At 42.6% G+C, this 24007-nt stretch overlaps 1 protein-coding gene across 1 annotated transcript; it reads left to right on the top strand.

Annotated features, from left to right (window-relative positions):
* The first annotated feature begins 1668 nt into the window (after positions 1–1668).
* On the top strand, positions 1669–17008 carry LOC134212576 (translocation protein SEC62). The gene is made up of 4 exons (XM_062690562.1): positions 1669–1917; positions 3283–4077; positions 4139–4431; positions 16039–17008. Exons 1-4 carry the CDS (start codon positions 1882–1884, stop codon positions 16130–16132), a joined length of 1218 nt encoding a protein of 405 aa, XP_062546546.1. The 5' UTR covers positions 1669–1881; the 3' UTR covers positions 16133–17008.
* The last annotated feature ends 6999 nt before the right edge of the window (positions 17009–24007 follow it).

The following is a 24007-nucleotide window of genomic DNA, read 5'->3' as shown; positions in this document are numbered from 1 at the left end:
AAACAAAAATATTTTTTTCTGTGATGCCAGATATTCATGAAAGCAAGTGCTGCCAAAGCAATATTATTTTCACTTCGGCACATTTCGGCACAGTTTCAGGCACAGTGGGCACAATTAGTCATTCTGAAAGTGTGCCGAGTGGTTTACCCCTTGATCATAGTTCTTAATCGTACATTGTGTCATCTAACTGCAAATCACTGTGCAACCATGATGAAACATTATATTATATTGTGTACCGTACAGTACAGTATCCCCCCGCTTATCCGGACCTCGCTAGTCCGACGACTCGTTAGTCCGGATCTCGCTAATTCGGAATTTTCCGGATTAAAAAGTATCAACACCCATTTAAACACATTATGCTGTCAGTTTTCAAATTTGTGCTGTGATTTTGTTTTGGTTCATTTGTATGGATTTGACAGTCGGATTAACGAGAGAAACCCCGATAGTCCGGCCATACATTTGTCGGATCAGCGGGGGTATACTGTATATGGTAATTAAATGGTTTACACTATTGGACCAATAGAGATGAGTGACGTTTAGCGCTCGCACACTAATGTGCAATTCATCATGTGTAAAAACATGTTTATTTTCCTTCTGCTCATAACTTCAAAAATGATCGGGTCATCACAATGATTTCAAAAGAGTCAAAAAATATATGGAAATATACTCATTTTTACCCTATCTTTGCTGAATTGGGTTGTTGAGCAGAGAAAAATATGAGGTTTTTCATAGTTTAACATAAAGAGCATGCTTTTCTGATCTCCAACATATTTTTTTTTGTTTGTAAACCTTTTATTTTTATTTTTGTACAGCAAACAATAAGCCATTTTAATCGATAGAATGACACTAACATTCATAGAATGACATTTGGCCCATGCAGCATAAGAACAAATTTTTAGTCCCATACAAATTTAAAATGCAAATTTAAAATAGTTCCGGGGCTCCAAAAATTATGAAAAATTGAGGTTCGGCTCATATTTTTATGCAGATTCAGAATATGTAAAAACATATATACCCCTAAACAACCCAATTGCACCATCTAGGAGTGTTTGTTTTCCTTTTATCGCCACCCGCATAATCATGGACCATACGTAGACCGCATCTTTTATAATTGAAGAGAATAAGTGTTATTGTACCGATGGTCTCACTAATAGTAGTTAACTATAAGTGGACAGTCTCATATGCTGTTTCAACAGTAGCTCAGATGGTAAACGGCCAAACGACCATATGAGTAATGGGCGGTTAAGTATAATTAACATTTAAATCCGGTTGTTTTTTCGAACAAAATTTTCGATGTACCATACATCAGTTGGTAGATGTACAATTGAAGAACTATATAATTACACATCGACAGCATGTTATGTATTAACAGTAAGTGTTGATGTAGGGTTGGTATGGTGAATCAAGCTTAAAATTGTATGCTAACAATGAAGTGAATAGTGACAATATATCTTATAACGCATATGTAATTTTGACTGCATGGTATGTCGTTTTTCATTATGCGGGTACTCACACATTCGGACGTGAGAATCTCAATGGTACATTTTTATCCGGGCGTAGGAGCTCATATTGCGTTTCGTAATATTTGAACGGCCTTTTTAGTTTCCTTCCCCACATCTGAAGTCACCGAACCGGTTGAAAGTCAACAAAAATATCCATCAGTCGTCAAAATTTCATCGTTGAGTGTGGGTCGCGGGGAGCTCCGCAGTCCCACCGCAATCTCGGCACCCACAACCAGTTTTGCTTTTTGCTGTCGTCGCATTTTCTTACACGACGACTTCACGCGTAGTATTTTTCTGAAGTGGATCATCAAGCAAGTTGGAAAGAAAGTTGAATACGATTGCTGCAGGAGAAATATAAGCAAAAGTAAAGTTCTTACATATGGCTGATAAGCGGCGACCGAAAAAACGCAAAGATGTAAGTAATCATGGATGTTAGTTCAGGTAGCTAATCGGTTTTCTTCTATACCTCGATGGAGTGGAAGCTTTACCTAACATGGATCCCGAAAACACGTCAATCAGCAGGAACCTATCCAGTAACTGTTGCAAAGTGAAAGTTTTGCTGCCTCGTCTGTTACGGATGAGCGTTTGCAAAAAAAAAAGAATACTGATAATGATTTAGTGATTCCGCAATCAACAAAAAACATTCGGAATCATCTGCTTCTTCCGGGTTTATTATTTTGTTATGGGTGATTCCCATCCAAACCCCCAAGGATTGGGTGGAGTTTTTTCCACAGGTAGAAGGGAGCATAACGGAATGGGTAGTTAGCAGAAAGAGAAACATTATCATCAGTGCTCGCGTTCTATGCGGCTGCTCTGGCGTATCATAGATGAAAAGGGTCAGCCAGATGACTGGATGTTTAACTACCAGTGATGTCAGATGTGTTAGATAGGGCAGAAACGTACATAATGGACCAGTAATAAAACATTGTCGTCATTTATTTGTAAATTATTAAAAGTATGTATGTACGCTACATTATGCTTAGTCAAGAGTGATGCAGTTAAAGTTCATATGGTGCGGCAAGGGCCAAGGGCCGAAAATCTCGTTAATAAATATATGAGTAAACGCAACATGGAATACGAAATCGAGCAATTAAATTGATGTCACTAGCTGTTTTAATCCCATGTATTGCGTTCTTGTATGTTTAATCATTGTCGTCTGAAGCGATTTTCGGTCATGTGCTCTGTGTGTGCGCTTCCCGTAGGTACTGTGACTACAATATTCAATCATGTCTTATTACTTCTTCATCATTGGCATTACATCCCCCACTGGGACATTGCCGCCTCGCTGCTTAGTGTTCATTAAGCACTTCCACAATTATTAACTGCGAGGTTTCTAAGCCAAGTTACCATTTATACATTCATATATCATGAGGCTAACACGATGATACTTTTTATATCCAGGGAAGTCGAAAAACCGAAAATTGTCTAGACCGGCACCGGGAATTAGCATGGTCTTGCTTCGTAGCCGCGCACGGCTAAGGAGGGTCATGTTTTATTAGTTCTTCAAATCAAATACTATGTATCTGAACAAAGAATCAATGCGAAGTTCTTGAAATTATTTTTTATTAAATCAGGTTTAATCATATTTGCGTTACCTTAACCTTAAGATTTAGGGATTTAGGATACCGATTTCGATTTACATCGAAGTAAAATAATGTTTACCATATAATTGAATTGAAATTGCTGGCACCGGTCTGAGAATCCAATGCCATTACATCCATATCGTATAAAAAATATGCTTCATTATGATTATATTAAAATATTTTTTCATCAATTTCAGGAATACACCGGCCCCGGTGGTGCCGACCAGGAACTCGACAAAGCTACCAAAGATGAGTACAAGGTGGCAAAATGGCTCAAATCTAATGTGCCCACCAAGAAAACCAAATTTCTGAACCACAATGTGGAATACTTTTCAGCGGTGCGCGCCGTCGATGCCCTGATGACTTCAAAGTTCTCTCAGGGCGACAACTGTCTGTTTCCGCACCGGCAGGCGGTGCTCGATTTCATGGATGAAATGCTGCACCACAAGTTTTTCCATCGCGCCAAAAAGGTAGCAGTCAGCGAACAAGAACTACGCGGAAAAAGCAAGAAATCCACTGACAAGGAAAACGAGAAGGAAAAGTCGAAGAAGGACGAAAAGACAACCGATGGTGGTGAAAGCAGCCATGCTGAAGGTGGCAAAGCGGACAAGGCAGCCGCTGATAAAGAGAAGCGCAAACGCAAAATTCGTTTGGAAATGCACCCGGAACAGCTGTTTGTCGATGGGCACGAAGCATACGTCTGGCTGTATGATCCTATTCCAATGCATTATTGGATATTTGGTGCACTGTTGGTTGTCGGGGCCATCGTAATTTGTCTGTTCCCACTGTGGCCGCCGATGCTACGGAAGGGTGTCTATTATCTTAGCATAGCCGCTGCTGGCTTCTTGGTGTTTATTCTGGGATTGGCAGTTCTACGATTTGTTCTTTTCTGTATCGTGTGGATCCTCACCGGTGGAAAACATCATTTCTGGTTGTTGCCTAATCTCACAGAAGACGTTGGGTTCTTTGCCTCATTCTGGCCACTATATGATGTAAGACGCGGCAAGAACTTTTACATTAATATTCAATATAATTTATTCATATTTATTCTAGCACGAATACAAGGATGGAAATTTGGATAAAGATAAAAACAAGAAGAATAAAAAACGAAAGCGCGACAAGGATAGCGATGCCGAAGATGATGGCACGGCAGCGCTAAATGTGCCGCAAAAGATAGATGAAGTCAAGGAGCTCGATGATGAACCCAAGGGCCAAGAATCTGAGGAATCAAATCTGCGCAATCGAGGAAAGGGCAAGGCTGCTGTCGCTTCGCAACAGGTGGAAGAGGCAACAAATGCTAGTAATGGACATGACGATGACGAGGAACCTGGTGAAGATGATAAACAGTGAGTACATGTATTTAATTGGAAATGAAAGGTTCTCCAAAAAATGTTGAATGTTGAAGTAAAAAGTAAATCGTACTAAACGACTGATTAGGCAGCTGTTGGACATTAAAACGCTTTTGAAATTCATATTTATTGAAAGATAGACGGCGGTGGTAGATTATTTCCTATTTATGAATCGGTAGGCATTAATAATTGGCCAAGTATTTATGACTGATAGTGGTTGTTCGACATTTCGTGGTCTGTACCTTTTTTCGGTAAAATGCCGAGAAACGCATATGTAGTTTGACAGTAATGGACGAACACGGATTTCCCGATAAATGGATACAATTGGTCAAGGCGAGGACGAACCGGGTGATGTGCGTACCGCGGTGTTACCTTATTCTGCGCATTTATCTTTATTCTTTACTAGCAGACCCGACGAACTTTGTTTCGCCTAAAATTGATTTATTCTCTAGCTCGAGTTATGCAAAAATTTCTGGTTTATTTGTATGCCTGTTTTTGTTCCATTTGCTTGATTAATTCTTGAGTTATGATGAAATTTTTGTCTTATGTGTATGGGAGCCCCCTTTCTAAAGAGGGGTGGGGCTCAAACCATCTTAAGAAACCCTCTCGAATTGCTTTATTTTTGGAGTTATTCGCAAAATTGGCCAAATTAGGAACATGGCCAAAACCGGTACAGTTCCCCTATTCTTAATAACAAAAAATACTTACTTGATACTTAATGGGCTACAGCTCTTCGATGAACCTACGCCGAATGGAGTATCCTTCTCCACTGGACTCGATCCTGGGCCAATCGCTTCCAGTCACCCTGATCATTGAGCGCCCTCAGGTCCTCTTCAACTGCAAAAAGCCATCGTGTACGCGGCTTTCCACAAAGCCTGCGGCCTCTTCCGGGTTCTCTACTAAATATTATCTTCGCTTGACGTTCTTCCGGCATACGAACAACGTGACCAGCCCACCGTAGTCTGCCGTGTTGTATAAGCTTAATAATATCCAGCCCTTTATACACCTGGTACAATTCGTGATTCATGCGACGCCGCCAGATACCGTTCTCCTGTTCACCGCCGAGTATTGTCCGCAGCACCTTACACTCAAACACTCCGAGAGCTCTCCGATCAGCCTCCTTTAACGTCCATGTCTCATGGCCGTATAAAGCCACCGGAAGGATCAGAGTAGTATACAGCGCGAGTTTTGTTTTCGTTTGAAGACTACGGGACTTAAGCTGGTTAAGAAGTCCGTAATAAGCCCTATTTGCAGCTGCAATACGCCTTTTCACCTCGCGGGTAACATCATTATCGCACGTCACTAATGTTCCAAGATACACAAATTCTTCTACCACTTCAAATTTTTCACCATCCAGCACTATTTCGCTACCACCACCACTAATGAACCCACGTTGATTGCCAGCGACCATGTACTTCGTTTTGCTGGTATTGATCGTGAGTCCAATCCTCGCTGTCTCCCTCTTAAAAGGCGCAAAAGCCTCTTCCACGGCACGGCGATCAATTCCGATAATATCGATATCGTCCGCAAATCCCAGGAGCATATGCGATTTTGTGATAATGGTACCGCTTCTTTGCACACCAGCTCTCCTAATCGCTCCCTCGAGCGCTATATTGAACAGTAGGTTCGAGAGTGCATCACCCTGCTTTAATCCATCTAAGGTAACAAATGACGTCGATATTTCATCCGTAACCCTTACACTTGATTTCGATCTGTCCAACGTTATACGAATCAGCCGTATCAGTTTCGCCGGAAAACCATATTCAAGCATAATTTGCCATAATTCATTCCGTTTCACTGAATCGTACGCCGCCTTGAAATCAATAAACAGATGATGTGTCTGTAAGTTGTACTCCTGGAATTTATCAAGGATTTGTCTCAGGGTATACATTTGATCCGTCGTTGATCGGCCCTCACGAAAACCCGCTTGGTATTCGCCGACTCTTCAAGCGGTCTCAATCTGTTGAACAGAATACGGGACATAATTTTGTACGCCGAATTAAAGAGGGTTATTCCTCGGTAATTGGCGCACTCCATTCTGTGCCCTTTCTTAAAGAGAGGGCAAATGAGCCCGTCCAACCAGCTAGCAGGTATTTCCTCGTCTTCCCATATTTTTCCCAAAAGCAAATTCCCTTGTTGGTCGTTGCACATGACGGGAGATGGCGCTGTCTTTCTCCGCACGCCATTGACAGACTCATAAAACCTCCGCATATCGTTCTGCTCCATTTTTTCCTGCGCCTCACTAATAATTTGTTCTTCGTACACTTTTTTCTTCCTGCGGTGGGTTCGTTTTTCGGCTGCTCTTGCTTCCTTGTATTCGATCGGGTACCTGACACCAGCATCTGGCTTCTGGCAACGTTCTTCTCGTCTGTCACTCTGACACTCCACATCGAACCAACCCGTCCTGGGTCGCCTCTGTGCAGTGCCTACCACTTCTCGTGCTGTTGTGCTCACCGCTCCATGGATCGACTCCTATAGATCGTTGATGTTGTCGCTAACGTTAATTGCACTTATCCGTTCTTCGAGCTTCTGGCGGTACTCAGCCGATACTCCTTCCGCCGACAATCGCTGGATATTGTAACGCATCGTTCGCTGTGATCTTTCGTTCGATACAGTTGACAACCGTGATCGAATTTTACTGACAGCGAGGTAGTGATCAGAGTCAATGTTCGGCGCCCATCCACCAGAACATGGTCTATATGGTTGCAAGTTTCGCCATTTGGGTGTCCCCAGGTGTGCTTTCGGATGTTCTTTCGTGCAAAGTAGGTGCTACTGATGGTCATCCCTCTGGCAGCAGCAAAATTTACTAGCCGTAGGCCGTTGTCATTGGTAGCGGAGTGAAGGCTCTCCCAACCGATTATGGGACGGAAAAAGTCCTCTCTACCGACCTGAGCGTTAGCGTCTCCGATAACAATTTTTACGTCATGTCACAGATTCGTTCGCTAATGGGTTTCCACCGCATCACTCGCTTCATCTGCTTGCCCATCACTACGAAACCAACTCCATGCTCTGCTTTTTCACCGCCGCTGTGATAGATGTTATACTTGAATGCAGTATTGGTCGTGGGGTCCACGGCTCGGAATTCACGTTCTCCGGATCTAGGCCATCGGACTTCTTGAATAGCAGCCACGTTCACTCCAACCTTCTGCAGTTCACGAGCCAGAAGGCTCACTCGTCCAGGTTCATTTAGGGTCCTGACATTCCAGGTACCGAGTTTCCAATCATAGTCCTTATTTCGTTGCCGGGTCGGTTGCCAAAAATAACGTTCTCTTTTTCTTCTATTCCCATTTTTCGTGGTATTTGAGAGGCTTCAGTAAGCTACCTTACCGGGGTCGCGTTACCTACATCGCGATGATGGGGCTGCCACCTTAGGTATAGCTGACGCGATACAGCATTTCGTTAATCAGTCGCTGGGTACCAGGCAGACGCTGTTTGAGCCGCACCTCCTGGTGAACAGACGCTCAAAATACTACTAAATACAAAAAATACTATCTGATAGATATAAACGCTTCGTTTTATCACAAACAAACAGACGTACCGGTGCTGAACAAAATGATAGGGCGTTCAAAACTTAATTGATTATTACTCTGTGAAATATCAACCGATTCCTTCGGTTTTGGAATAGTTCGGCAGGAAATTTATCTAGTTTTGAAAATTGGTTGAAAATCATATTTTGACCGCAGGAGAAATTCCGGATTATTTGAGAGCATGTCAAAAATGGTAGTTTTTATGCGCCTACATTATTTACATGGGAGAAATATTGGCCCTTGTTATATTTTTGTACAGGGGGTCTCCAGAAGCCTTGCGAGCTAAGGTGTAGAATTGCCAATCCGAAGATGGCGAGTTCGATTCTTGGTCCCGTGTATGATGTTTTCGGGAACAACTTGATAAAATGATGAACAAAATTAACACCACCTGAATCAAAGTCCGTCCACCGTGGACTAAAACAGACCGATTGACTAAACTATCACTGAAAATAGTTCAATACGCACCTTGAGAAACGACCCCTTCGATGTATATCTGATCTAATTGTTTTCATTGCTATTTGCATTTAAAAACTGCCACTTTTGGTACGTGGTGATTTATCGTAAATAAAAGTATAATTGAGAAAAAGTAACTTGAACGAAGCAAAACCAGTCCGCCTCAGCTACAGGGGCAGGCAACAGGTGACTGTTGTCGAATTATTGATTGTAATTTTTGCGGACTGAGGGACACGCTTAACGCATGGCCTCCACTAATGGGTCGGGTAGAGCAAGACTCCCAAGGTTTATGGATCAGCGAAATGAGTTTGCGGCAGAGGCGTCGCGTTCGCATGTGCAACCTGTGCACTGCATAGGTAGCAATTTTGTTCCTAACATTTAAACTCTCGATAGATTTCTTGTCATTCTTATACAAATATATACTTGGATTATGCGCATTTGTCATATGTTTAGTACAAATTTAACGATTAGGTATAAATACATAATACTACTATATGCTCGGATTTTTTACAAGCGACATGTGATATGGGAAGATTGGACTTTTTCAACCCCCCCTCCCCCCTATGTCACACTTTTTGTATGAAGCTTCTGAAAATTTTGTATGGATCGTCACACTTCACTCATCCCCCCTCTAAGCGTTACGTAATTTGTGGACGTTCCCTATGAGGCAACTGAAATGCTGCGATGGGGGCGCGTTGTATTTTACTTCACGATACCGAAACGACGCACCGCCACATGTTGTCCATCACGTGCACTTTCAGCCGTGCATCATACACGCATTATTTTGTATGTGTAGGTCTCCGCTTTAACAGCAATCGGCGATGTATAGGTAGCAAAGGCGTTTATCGTTAGCAGCAGAGTCTATTATATATAGAGTTACGCAAAGAGTGAAGCCAAATCTGCCTATTGAACTGTCAAACCGTCTACCTATCGAGCAAAGTAAACAAATGATTGTTGGTAAGGCGGAAGTATTGTTATCGCCTGATGATTATTATGGCGAATTAAAACTCATGAATTGAAATGTATTAGATTTGTTCTAGAAACAGCTTTAAAAAACTTCAATACACCCCCCAATAAAGTTGCAACAAGAAACTCACGTGTTTGCACTCTGTAGGTGACTTTGGTTATCGAATTGAAAAGCTTTAGAAGTGATCACTCCCGTGAAGTCACTTGAAGGGTTGAACAAAAATGAAAGTTTTGAACATAATAACAAGAGCATCATTCAGAATAAGAGTAAGAAGATCCTCTTTGCGCAACTCTATATAATAGACTCTGGTTAGCAGTGCACGGTTTGATGACGATGGTGCCGATGCAGAAAAGCACATCGGTTGCCTACCGAGTAGGTACCTATACCGCTTCAAACAGCGCATGCGCGGTTGGTTAAGGAGCGCGCAATCGGAACAAAATAGAAAAAGAAAAGAGGCGGTGGTTAAGGTCACTCCTGACGGAATCCAAGATTAAAAGTGCTCGCGTTTTCGGGGGCACACCACTCGATACGGAAGCAACGAACAACTGTCATTTTTATTATTTCACGCATGCTGCGACGCAGCAAAGCTAAATCAACAAAAAATACAGTTGTGCGCCGCCTCTGAATCGAGTAATGTGCCCCCGAAAACGCGAGCACTTTTAATCTTGGATTCCGTCAGGAGTGACCTTAAATAAATTTTCTGCTCTCTCAAAGCGTTCCATGGTGAAAGTCCGGTTTTAACTAAACGCATCGGATCAAAAGCGTTTTAATATTTCATATTGTGTGGGATTTTGGCCTATGACGAATGTTTTCGTCAAGTACAATATCCAAAATAGGAGCTATTCGTATACCATGTGGACATCCTAGGGGGTAAAAGGGGGTAGGAAGAATGTCCATGGTTCACAAATTAATGAAAAAATGCATGATCAGATCAACGCTGATGGAGGGAAGAACACATCTAAAACTGCTCATCTGTCCACGTGGCATGAAAACAGCCCTTCGGAAAAAAAAGATTCATCAAAGGAATAAACTAAAATAGAATAATTAATAATTAAGGAACGTTTAAATTATAAACTTCATTATACAGACCCCATTTTTCTGATATGTATGACATGCTAATTACAAATGTGTATTATCCGTCTAATCAACCCCAGAGACAAAATTTTTAGAAGAAATTTTTTTTTCGTGAAAAAAAAAATGTCATATTGAAAAGCATTATGCCCAGATTAGTTTGTTTTTCAATTTAACGCACTGTCACTTTAAGTTTAGCTTGAATCAAATTCGATAAATGGGATGTAGAAGCAGATAGACGAAACATATGGGATCGTTTATATTGGATGTGTCATTTCAGGTTCCTTTTTCAGGTCAGGTTTTTCTCAAAATATTTAACTTTGATACGAGAAGCACGAACAATCATCAACTCGTCATTATTTTCCTCATTGAATTCTTAACTTTTTTCTACAACAAATATAATTTTGAAAAAGTATCACCGGCGCGTGCTTACTCGTAATTTTAATGCTGATACATTGACAGCTACATCAAACAACTGAAAACCGAAATACTTCGCTCGGTGCACAGGTTGAAGAATTGACCACGCGACGCCTCTGGTTTGCGGTGTTGAACTTAACCCAGAATTAAAAAAAAAAATCTTAATAAAAAAAAAAGAAATGAGTTTGGCGTACTGATTATACTCCAAATGGCAGCAAGCGAAGGACGACTGCTAGCAAAACCATTCATGATTGCTGAAAGTATGGAAAGACTAGTCGGACAGATCGATTCAGCTAGAAGCGAAAAGCAATGGGCCAATTACACAATCTGTGTGAGAAACCCGTCACAAGCTGAAAAACTTCTGCAAATGAGAACACTTGTTGATGGCACCGCAATAAACATAACATATTACCCGTTTCTCAACAAATGCAAATGCGTCATTTCTACCTATGACCTGATAGAAAAGACCGAAAAAGACATTCTTGAGAAACTTGCCGAACAGCACGTGACAGAAGTGAGAAGAATTACTCGTATGCAAAACGAAAAGGCGGGTAACACCCTGCGCTAATCTTGACATTCGGTAAGACCACTTACCCCCAGCGAGAGAGAGTATACCAACACGCCCATACTACCCCAATCCACTTCTATGCTTCGGTTGTTACAACTATGGACACACTAAAAAACAATGTACAGAGCCAGCTATCTGCTACAATTGCTCAGGTAGTCACGTGGTGGACAAATGTGCAGAGGACGCTTTCTGCAGAAATTGTGACCAAAACCATAACCCAAGGAATTGGAAATGCCCCAGATACCAAAAGGAAGTTAGCATAATCAGAACAAAAATTGATTTCAATTTCTCGTTTGCCGGATCGGAGAAACGACTGGTATGACGGCGAATGTGAGCAGTTAGTAGAAGAGAAGAATGCAGCATGGGCGAGATTGCTGCAACACCGCACGAGGGCGAATGAGGCACGATATAAACAGGCGCGGAACAGACAAAACTCGATTTTCCGGAGGAAAAAGCGTCAGCAGGAAGATCGAGACCGTGAAGAGACGGAGCAACTGTACCGCACTAATAACACACGAAAGTTCTATGAGAAGTTGAACCGTTCACGTAAGGGCCACGTGCCACAGCCTGATATGTGCAAGGACATAAACGGGAACCTTCTTACGAACGAGCGTGAGGTGATCCAAAGGTGGCAGCAGCACTACGAAGAACACCTGAATGGCGATGTGGCAGACGAAGATGGCGGTATGGTGATGGACCTAGAGGAACGCGCGCAGGACATAATTCTACCGGCCCCGGATCTCCAGGAAATCCAGGAGGAGATTGGCCGGCTGAAGAACAACAAAGCCCCTGGGGCTGACCAACTACCAGGAGAGCTATTTAAACACGGTGGTGAGGCACTGGCTAGAGCGCTGCACTGGGTCATTACCAAGATTTGGGAGGAGGAAGTTTTGCCGCAGGAGTGGATGGAAGGTGTCGTGTGTCCCATCTACAAAAAGGGCGATAAGCTGGATTGTAGCAACTACCGCGCAATCACATTGCTGAACGCCGCCTACAAGGTACTCTCCCACGTGCCGTCGACTAGCACCAACTGCAAGGGAGTTCGTGGGGCAGTACCAGGCGGGTTTTATGGGCGAACGCTCCACCACGGACCAGGTGTTCGCCATTCGCCAAGTACTGCAGAAGTGCCGCGAATACAACGTGCCCACGCATCATCTATTCATCGACTTCAAAGCCGCATATGATACAATCGATCGGGACCAGCTATGGCAGCTAATGCACGAAAACGGATTTCCGGATAAACTGACACGGTTGATCAAAGCGACGATGGATCGGGTGATGTGCGTAGTTCGAGTTTCAGGGGCATTCTCGAGTCCATTCGAAACCCGCAGAGGGTTACGGCAAGGTGATGGTCTTTCGTGTCTGCTATTCAACATCGCTTTGGAAGGGGTAATACGAAGAGCATGGATTAACACGAGTGGCACAATTTTCAATAAGTCCGTCCAGCTATTTGGCTTCGCCGACGACATAGATATTATGGCACGTAACTTTGAGAAGATGGAGGAAGCCTACATCAGACTGAAGAGGGAAGCCAAGCGGATCGGACTAGTCATCAACACGTCGAAGACGAAGTACATGATAGGAAGAGGTTCAAGAGAAGACAATGTGAGCCACCCACCGCGAGTTGGCATCGGTGGTGATGAAATCGAGGTGGTAGAAGAATTTGTGTACTTGGGCTCACTGGTGACTGCCGAAAATGATACCAGCAGAGAAATTCGGAGGCATATAGTGGCTGGAAATCGTGCATACTTTGGACTCCGCAAGACGCTTCGATCGAATAGAGTTCGCCGCCGTACCAAACTGACCATCTACAAAACGCTCATTAGACCGGTAGTCCTCTACGGACACGAGACCTGGACGATGCTCGTGGAGGACCAACGCGCACTCGGAGTTTTCGAAAGGAAAGTGCTGCGTACCATCTATGGTGGGGTGCAGATGGCGGACGGTACATGGAGGAGGCGAATGAACCACGAGTTGCATCAGCTGTTGGGAGAACCATCCATTGTTCACACCGCGAAAATCGGACGACTGCGGTGGGCCGGGCACGTAGCCAGAATGTCGGACAATAACCCGGTGAAAATGGTTCTCGACAACGATCCGACGGGCACAAGAAGGCGAGGTGCGCAGCGGGCAAGGTGGATCGATCAGGTGGAAGATGACTTGCGGACCCTCCGTAGACTGCGTGGCTGGCGACGTGTTGCCATGGACCGAGCCGAATGGAGAAGACTCTTACATACCGCACAGGCCACTTCGGCCTTAGTCTGAATAAATAATAATAAATTCTCGTTTGCCGACGCGAAGAAAGAGAGTCGAACAAGGCAATGTAAGTTATGCCCAAATAACAGCCCAACCACGCATCGATGCTGTGAAAGTTGAAACATTTTTGGAGGCCAACAAGCAAAAAGACGAGCAGATTGCTAAGCTGATTGAGGCACTGAACAAAAAAAAACAGGCAAATGGAACAATTGCAGAACACGGTTTTCCAAATGCAGCAGTACATCGAACAAGCACATGCAAATCCGAAAACTTCGGACGACTTGCCACTCCAAGCTTCGACGAAACAGCAGCAAGCACGAATAACAACCAAGATAAGACTAACTAAGCGTTAAAAGAACGATAAACAATTTCGAAAGAAGGCTGCAAAATATTTCTCCCGACAATCGAAGTCCTGTACCAAAGCGCATCTTAACGAGACAAAATGGGCATGGATGCGATATACAAACGGAGAATAACGCAATTGAACAGTTGGTGTACGCCTCGGACTCTGAATCAGAACCAGTACTAAATCATGTCCACCAAGGATGGTGAACAGAAGATTAATAGAAACATTAGAAAAACAGAATATGCTTAACCAGCAGCAGTTTGCCTTTCGAAAAGGTCGTGGCGTCGACGCTTACTTAGCAGCTCTGGAGAAAACCATACGTCAACCATTCGATAACGGAGAACACTGCGAATTACTATTAGTTGATATTGCCAAGGCATACGATACAGCTGATCGGAATTCAATAATTACAACTCTACGAAGATGGGGATTCGATGGACGGATCATGCGTTACATAATAGACTTTCTTGGAGAAAGAAAATTCAGAGTGATGGTAGGTGACTCCTTCTCATCGCGCAAAACCCAATACAGAGGAATACCCCAGGGATCAGTTTTATCAGTGACCCTATTTTTAGTACTTATGAATACAGTTTTTGATGATATCCCAAAATCTGTAAAAATATACGTCTATGCGGACGATATTCTTATTGTTGCATATGATACGGACCCAAGAGCAGTACGCAGAAGGATTCAACGGGCGGCCACCAGTATAGGAAGATGGAGTGCACAAGCGGGATTGTCAATATCCTCCGAGAAATCACACCTGATCCACCTATGCAGGAGAAGAAAACATTTGAACCTTCCAGACGTCAACGTTAATGAACGACCTATTCCCGAAGTGCATAATGTCAGAATACTCGGTGTGATAATAGACAAAAATCTCAACTTCAAGCAGCATGCAGCAGAAATCCGAAGCAAAACGCAAAATATCCTCAATTTCCTAAAAATCGACGGTAACCGGATGAATGGTGGTACCAGAAAGACATTACTTCAAATAACGAAAGCGGTTTTGATACCGAAAATGCTGTACGGTATAGGATTCGTCAGTAGTTGAAGTAAAACTAACACGAAAAACCTTCAACCGTTATATAACACTGGAATTCGACAATCAAGTGGAGCTTTCCGGTCCAGTCCAGTAGATGCAATAATGGCAGAATCAGGTCAATTGCCCTTTAACTTTCTCTTAGCCTAACATGCAACTTGCAAAGCTATACGTCTGCTAGAACGAGAGAATCTCTTATTTGGTGCGAGTTCTTCTGGACAAATGCAAACGGGAACGAATAAGTCCGGAGTCCGGAAAAGTTGGAATAGGAATTGTGGCTGACGAACAGAACATATGTTACCAACTTTCGGGGGATTGTTCAATTTTTTCTGCAGAAGCTTTGGCTATTCTATATGCAATTATGAATCACAGTACCGTAGAAGAACAATTTGTAATATTCACCGACTCCGCGAGCACACTGCAAGCAGTCGAAAATGGTACATCACAACATCCTTGGGTCCAAGGCATAGAAAAGGAACTAATGAACAAAGATGTCTCGCTATGTTGGATCCCAGGACATGTTGGAATCGCAGGTAACAACGCAGCAGATCGGTTAGCAAAGGATGGTAGAAATGGCGTACTTCTAACTTCTTTTGTTCCTGGAGATGATGCAATAAGAGTCAGCAAAAACTCCATACGAATGAGTTGGGAAAACGAGTAACAGAAAAGTGAATGCTTCCTGTTAATAACTAAATCAACTACTTTTCCAACACTATGATACTTTTATGCCCAGGGATGTCGAGAAAATTTCCTAGGCTGGGCTGGGAATCAAACCCAGTCACCCTCAGGATGGTCTTGCTTTGTAGCCGCGCATCTTACCGCACGGCTAAGGAAGGCTCCGGAATTCTTTTATAGCTCGTAAAACTCTTTCAAACGATAGCTTGGGTCATCAAACGAACTCATATTTTTATAAAGTAAATAAAACCACTAATCATGTTTCCTACCCAACTTCTGCAGATCGCCTTCGGAAAGTGAGTCGGAAGGTTCACAGCGGTCATCGACTGGAAAAGATTTTGAAATACTGGACCACGAAGAGGTAGAAGGATCGTAAAATTCAGCGCCAGTCCAACAGAGTTTGATATCGCAGATATTCAGACCGGTCGATATGATAACAATGATACAAACATTTAAAAATGGCACATTAGGTGAACTGATAATACAGCAGCAAACTTGTATAACTGATTGATATAGTGACATCCACCACACATAGCCACAGGGCCACATCTTTTTTATTTTATGTTTTCGGTAATTGCAGCAAGTTGAACAAACTGCAACATTTATTATACTATAATTTAGTGCTGCAATAATTTGGACAGTATATGACTAGAATCTATCCAGGATTGGTATGGTAACTAATATTATACTTAACGGTGCAACTTCAAGTGGATGAAATGTTGTGGTTGAGCAATTCCTTTTGTTGAATGATTTCATCATTCAAGTTGTAGAAGCTTCTACTACTACAGCAAATATCCATGTAATAGTGAAAAATGAATGAATCTACAAGTAGAATCTAAAAAGGGGTTTAGAAGCTACAAAAATGTAAAAACACTTTTTAAAATTAAACGTAGCATATTTAGAGGAACAAATTCGCAACATTGTGCGAAGGTATCAAATACAGCATTGTTTGACATTTTTTAGATGGATATAATTTTTCATCAAAGGGTAGCGTACAAAAAAATAACATGCAAAAAGATTAACACGAATCAAGATTTATTCCATCCTACTTTCTTGTCAAATAAACAAAAATATATCCAAGATGATACTGTTGAAGTAGATGTAAATCATCCCTGTACTGATAGCTGAAGTTGCAGTAAGAATATTTATTCGAGATGAAAAAGATGAGGTTTTAAACTTCTTTGTGCTCGGATTTAGGCAAATGAAAAACATCTCATCGATGATACAAGAAATAAATTATATATATAGACAATGCACTTGCTTTAGACAATTGCTGATAGTGATTATCACCTTCCTGTTGATGTTTCCTAACGGATACTGAAACATTAATTAGACCAGGGTGGTTATCAAACCGGGATTAACGGGAAAAACGCAATCGGTCTACATTTGCACTATCTACATCAGGACGAACTCCGACCCTGCCGCTTATTCCGATCATGCTTCTTGCATTCAACAGTTGTGTAATATGGCTGAAGTCACAGACACAGTTATCGCCCTGGGAGACTATAACTTACCTAGGCGTTCGTGGGCAACGCTTCGTCTGAACAAGAAATTGCTCTGACGCAGACTATCCTTGCCTGCGGACTACAGCAGATACAGGATATACGTAATGTGAATGACAGATTGCTCGACCTGGCCTTCGTTAGCGACGCGGATAATATTGAACTATTTGAATCACCAAACGGAATTTTAAAACTTGACGCCCATCATAAGCCTTTTATAATTAAATTTGACTATCTTCGTAATACTAACGATATCGGTCAAGACTGCTGCTATTATGATTTCGAATTCTGCAATATGGAGAAGCACTACTCATCCTTGATGACCACTGTTTTTCACGATTACATACAGCGTAACGAATCGAATGCTTAACGGGACCCATCGTCATTCTGGTTATTTGTAAAGAAGCTAAGACGTAATAACCGTATTTCACAGAATGTCTACTTCGAGGATACTAATGCAGATAACGCGGAAGGTGCCGCCAACCTATTTGCTGAATTCTTCAAGAATGTTTTCTCAAATGTCCCCCTGCTCATTCACCTGATGAACATGGAGATTGGAAGAGTAGCTTAGAACATTACAATGTCTATTTGCCGCAATTGCATGCTTCTGTTGATGAAGTTCAGAAAGTTCTTTCAAACGTAGATGCTTCGAAAGGCCCTGGCCCCGATCGTCTACCACCATCGTTTATCAAGCAATTTGCTGCACCTTTAGTCTCGCCGGTCTCAATCATCTGCAACCGTTCCCTCAATAGTAGTGTGTTCCCTTCAGCATGGAAGGTCGCATCCATTATTCCAATACACAAGACAGGTAATAAACATAACGTAGAGAATTATCGTGGGATCTCCATTCTGAGCTGCCTACCTAAAGTGCTCGAGAAGATGGTATACGAAATTAAGCATCACGCAGTGCATCCAATGATTACCGAATATCAACACGGATTTATGCGGAAACGATCTACTAAGACTAACCTCGTGGTGTTTGTAAACTCACTGATTAAATCAATTGAAAAAAAAACGTCAAGTTGATTGCATCTACGTGGAATTCAACAAGGCGTTCGACAAAGTTCCTCATCTACTCGCTGTCGACAAATTGAAATGTATAGGATTTCCGGACTGGGTTACACAATGGCGGCAGTCATATTTGACCGATCGCACTGCCTTTATTAGCATCAATGGAGTCAATTCGCCCAGCTTTGAAATACCGTCGGGGGTTCCTCTAGGAAGCCACCTTGGACCACTAATTTTCATCCTGTTTGTCAACGACCTCTTCACCTGTCTGAAATCGTTGAAACTTATGTTTGCCGACGATCTGAAAGTATTCCGTGAAATTGAGTCTAATCTAGACTGTTGTGTTCTTCAGCAAAATATTGACTAACTTTAGCACTGGTGCACTCTGAATGGCATGGAAGTTAACATATCCAAATGCAGTGTTATCTTCTTCACCCGCTTGCGCGATCCCTCGTACGTTGACTATTCAATGGGAAACAACAATCTCCTCCGAGTTTCCACAGTTAAGAACCTGGGAGTAGTGATTGACTCAAAGGGAGGTTCAATGAGCACATCACAATGGTCACAGTAAAATCTTACGCCATACTAGGCTTTGAGAAAAGGAATACAAACGCTTTCCAGGATGTTTATGCGCTCAAATCTATATATTGTGGCATAGTTCGTAGCCTTCTGGAATATGCTGTTGTTGTTTGGGCACCCTACCACGTCGTACAAAATGATATAATAGAAGCTATCCAACGGAACTTTATTAGATACGCTCTACGTGTGCTGCCCTGGAATGACTTCATCAACTTGCCGCCCTATGAAGAAAGGTGCCGGCTTATTTCCCTCGAATCGTTGGCTGCTAGGAGAAAACTACTACAACGGCTCTTTGTGTTTGGACTGCTGAACGGGAATATTGAATGCAGCGCTCTCCTAAGCCAATTGAACTTCCACCCTCCCCAACGACGTCTACGACAATACTCGCTTTTTTGGCACCCCACCCGTCGCACCAACTATAGCATCAACGAACCGTGGACTATGTGCTGCCGTGTATTCAACGAAACCAGTGTCTAGAGATGTCGCAAATTAATCGATTACTTCGATTAATCGATTCATCGTTGTGATAATCGATTAATTTTGAATCGATTATTACCCAACGATTAATCGATATAATAATCGAGAGGAATCGAGGGTAATCGATTAGTTACTAATCGATTAATCAGGATTTTACGACATCATAAGGATGTCGCTAATTAATTGATTACTTCGATTAATCGATTAATCGTTATGATAATCGATTGATTTTGAATCGATTACCATCCAACGATTAATCGATTCAACAATCGACAAGAATCGAGAATGGGCGATTAGTTAATAATCGATTAATCGGGATTTCACGACATCTCTACCAGTGTCGTCTATGATTTTGGCATAAGTAAGTCCACATACAGGCAAAGGATTGTCCATTTAGCATAAGTTTTTATCTGTACAACTTTAAGTTGAAGATTTAATAAATAATAAAATAAAAGTGGAAATAATAAAATAGAGTTTTAATGGCCACATCCTTCTTGGCCAAATTTATTTGACTTAACTAATGATTATTGCGCCCTCCTTAGCCGGGGCCCTCCTTAGCCGTGCGGTAAGATGCGCGGCTACAAAGCAAGACCATGCTGAGGGTGGCTGGGTTCGATTCCCGGTGCCGGTCTAGACAATTTTCGGATTGGAAATTGTCTCGACTTCCCTGGGCGTAAAAGTATCATCGTGTTAGCCTCATGATATACGAATGCAGAAATGGTAACTTGGCTTAGAAACCTCGCAGTTAATAACTGTGGAAGTGCTGAATGAACACTAAGCTGCGAGGCGGCAATGTCCCAGTGGGGGATGTAATGCCAATGAAGAAGAAGAAGAAGAATGATTATTGCGCACCCCGAGTGGTGATGATTGATTTTGGACCAGTTATCGCATATAGTATCAACATGCATTCTACTGCCCCAATAATGTTTGGTCTTATTCTAATCTTAATTCTATTTGTATACACAATTAAAAAATAGTCAATTTTCCAATCTTAAAAATACACTGGAGAATCGTCGACGAAGCGTTTGACGAGAAACGTTAAAATCAAAAAATGAGGTTAAAAACCCTCTGCAGATCCATGACAGCTCTGTGTAGGCTATAGTTTGTGCGTCGAAACGGTAGGCGGAGCATTATGTTGCACAACGCACAACGCCATTATTATAGTTCGGATTCAAGACTTCCTATTCTGTTTCTTGAGTAAAAAGCTCAAAACATGTCACCAATGCCGGTGGGTTGTTGGTTCAGATGCACCATTTCTGATTAACGCCGATCCGGCTCTGAATCCGGTACGGACTTGTATGTAACAAACCCTGTATGGACCTCGCTGTTCTACAACAGATATAGATAACGGCCATTCTTTTAGCATGTTATAACATATAAAAAAATAACGAAGGAGTAGGCGATACGAATGTTTTGTAAGAAGTTGGAAGATGCAGCGATCCCCAGTGATGTCGCAAGAAGATGTAGCGAGTAACAGCAGAACGGACAACAGATTAGAATCAGGGAAGTCAACAGGAATTACGATCCCAGAACAGAATCTCCACCCCAAAATCGGAAAGTAGTATTACCCAGGATTCGCTACAACTTGAGACGTCCAACCTGATGGAGAAGCGAGTCAACGAACTTTATTACTTCGTGAAGGACAAGCACAATGTGCACACTAAGATCAAGCTACTAGTGATGAGCATCAAATCCGCCGTTAAAGCAGCTGAACGCAAACATAACGCGCTTCAAAGGCCTAAAAGACACCAAAGATCCCCAGGAATATTCGCATGGAGAAGCGAGTCAGGGACTTGCCCCGAGAGCAGGAAGTTTCGAAGAAGCAGCGGAACGTGTAAAATTGTGCCCACGTGCTGAAGGAAAACGTTAAGGACGGTGTTTGGCACACTGTAGAAAGTCAGCAAGATAAGAGGAAGAAGTAGAAGAGGGCTGTCGAAAAAACGGAAGAAGAAAGAAAAACGTCGGTCTCCTCGGGAGAGAGTCAAGAGTGACGCCTTGATAGTCAAAGCGAGCGATAGAACGACGTATGCAGTGATCCTAAGGTGAGAGAGGACCCGAAGCTTTGATGAGAAAGTGGTGAAGACTAGGCGTACCCAGAAGGAAGAGTTGCTGTTCGAGCTGAAGAAGGATCCCACGATCAAGAGCTTGGCCTTCCGGCAGCTCGTTGCCAACCTTGGGCAGTGAAGCAAACGTAGGAGCTCCAACACAGGAGGCGGTAGTCGAGTGCAGAGACCCGGACGAAATTACGTCGGAAGACGAACTGTGGGATGCACTACCCTCGCAATGTATGCTGGGTAAGCTGTTGATGACGATCCGGAAAGCGTACGGTGATACACAAGTAGTAACTATAGGACTACCGACAGATGTTGCCAACCAAAAGATGGAGGTGAGCAAGATGAAAATCGGATGGTCGGTCGAGATTACCAAAGGGATGTAGCGATACTTCAAACGTATGGCATTTGGCCACCAGGCGCGTAACTGCAAAGGTTCGGACAGATTTGGTCGATAAAGAAAATGTTACGGAGTAGGTCACGTTGCTAGGGACGGTACACAGCAACCGAAATGCCTGCTCTGCAAACCGGAGGACGGAAACGACCATACGATGGGCATATAAGAAGGTGATGGCGGGCCGAGATTAATGGAGATCATCCAATTAAACCTCAATCATTGCAATACCGCACAGCAACTGCTGTGGCAGAGGACAACAGAAGCAATGTGCAACGTGGCGACTTGTTAAGCCGTATAGGATCCTTTCTGACAACGGGGATCTTCGTGTGTAGCTGCTACGCATCCCCAAGGTGGACTTTGGAGCAGTATAACCGAAAGCTGAACGCATTCACCGAGAAGCTGATCGGCTGAAAACCGGTAATCATCGGGGGCAACTTCAACGCTTGGGCAGTGGAATGGAGAGACTAACCAACGCCAGAGGTTACAGTTTGCTGGAGGTGCTAGCAAAGCTGGAAGCCAGACTGGGCAACAAAGGTACCGTCAGTACATTTCGCAGAGGCGGCAGGGAGTTCATCATCGACGTCACGTTCTACAGTCCGTCGCTGGTGAGGAACATGATCTGGAAAGTTTGTGGGACTATTCTCATAGTGATCACTAAGCGATCCGATATAGTGTTGGAACACAACTGCCGACGGCACGACGATAGAAGGACTGCCGGGCGAAGATGGAGGACGAAGAACTTGGACAATAACCTTTGCATCGTAGCACTTCGAGCAGACAGCAGCAACAAATCTTGAGCCAGATGAACTGACTAGTACGCGAGTCCAACTGCTTCAAGCAGTTGTACCAAGAAGCTGACGATGATCATTGGGACAATGCTCATCATGTAGTAACACCGAAGATCGGGGGTCCAGCGACGCCATGGCCGCATATACCGTACGAAGATGAAGACTGGGTAACCATTGCAGGTATTCAGGTCTCCAATGATGAGATATCACCAGTGGCGAAAGGTTTGAAGATGAAGAAAGCTCCGGGTCCGGATGGAATTTCAAACGTGATGCTAAAAACTGCGGTACTGGCGTTTCCAGATTTGTTCAGGAAGGTGCAGGAATGCATAGCAGATGATTACTTTCCGAACAAGTGGAAGATCCAGGGGTGGCATTGCACATCTCGATTCGAACGTAATTCTATCGAGTCGAACATGTTTGACATTACGGCTTTCGATTCGATCTCGAAAACGACTCATCGTTCGAGTATGCTCGAGGAGGTACAAGAATAACGAGATGTTTTGGCATTATGGATACTCGATAGCACACTGGAAAACGACTCAAGTCGAATGAAAAACACTCGTCACCTTTATAGCTTTCGAATGTTGTTCGAGAGTCATTTCTTGCTGAAAGTTTTTAATTATATTTGTTTTTATTTCTCTACGAGAAGATAATAAATGTTTCATAATTGTATCTTGAAGGAAAGAATGTCATTAGTATACCTACTTTTATAGTTTCCAGACAATATGCAATATCTAATTATCCCGAAATCCGCGTGAAAACAACTTCAACTAAAATCTTTTTTTTTTGCAGTTTTCATGTATTTCATGCCGATTTCGATAAACCGCGTAAAAAATCGATGGGGAAAATCTGCGTAAAAACGTGTATATTCGTGTGTACGTAAAAATAGTTGAGTTAAATAAAAAAAACGCGGAAGAGATATCCAAAGTGCATTTAACTAAAACACAAAGTAATTTATTGTCGAATCCTTCTTTAGCTTTAAATTATTTAGCTCAAAATTGGATCTGTGACATAAACTCGAATAAACATGAAACTTATAAATATCTTGGCTGTGCATATGCACAGCATATGTTTCGAAATGGACAAATTGATATGAAATTTGCGAAAAAGAATCCACGTGTCTTGGAGGGACTCGAACCCTCAACCTCCTACTTGGAGGTTGTAGGAGGTTGAGGGTTCGAGTCCCTCCAAGACACGTGGATTCTTTTTCGCAAATTTCATATCAATTTGTCCATTTCGAAACATATGCTGTGCATATGCACAGCCAAGATATTTAACAAAAAAAATGGTTTTCGTACGGCCGAGTTGCCGAATAATATGCAATTAATTGTGATGAAACTTATAGTTTGTGTCGTAACAATATCTCAATTTACAAAACATTTCGTATCGGCATAATGTTTTAATCAGTTGCAACTGCTCAATAAATAATATTCCTTTTTATAGTCATTG

This window comes from Armigeres subalbatus, chromosome 2, assembly GCF_024139115.2.
Source record: "Armigeres subalbatus isolate Guangzhou_Male chromosome 2, GZ_Asu_2, whole genome shotgun sequence".
NCBI classification, from domain to species: Eukaryota; Metazoa; Arthropoda; class Insecta; order Diptera; family Culicidae; genus Armigeres; species Armigeres subalbatus.
This window is presented reverse-complemented; position numbering and strand designations above follow the sequence as displayed.

Bases quoted from the DNA above. Each gene is read 5' to 3' on its own strand.
- LOC134212576 (XM_062690562.1), top strand. From the start codon at position 1,882: ATGGCTGATAAGCGGCGACCGAAAAAACGCAAAGAT. The intron at 4,078-4,138 runs GTAAGACGCGGC...TATTTATTCTAG, and splicing joins CATTCTGGCCACTATATGAT to CACGAATACAAGGATGGAAA. The intron at 4,432-16,038 runs GTGAGTACATGT...CAACTTCTGCAG, and splicing joins CCTGGTGAAGATGATAAACA to ATCGCCTTCGGAAAGTGAGT.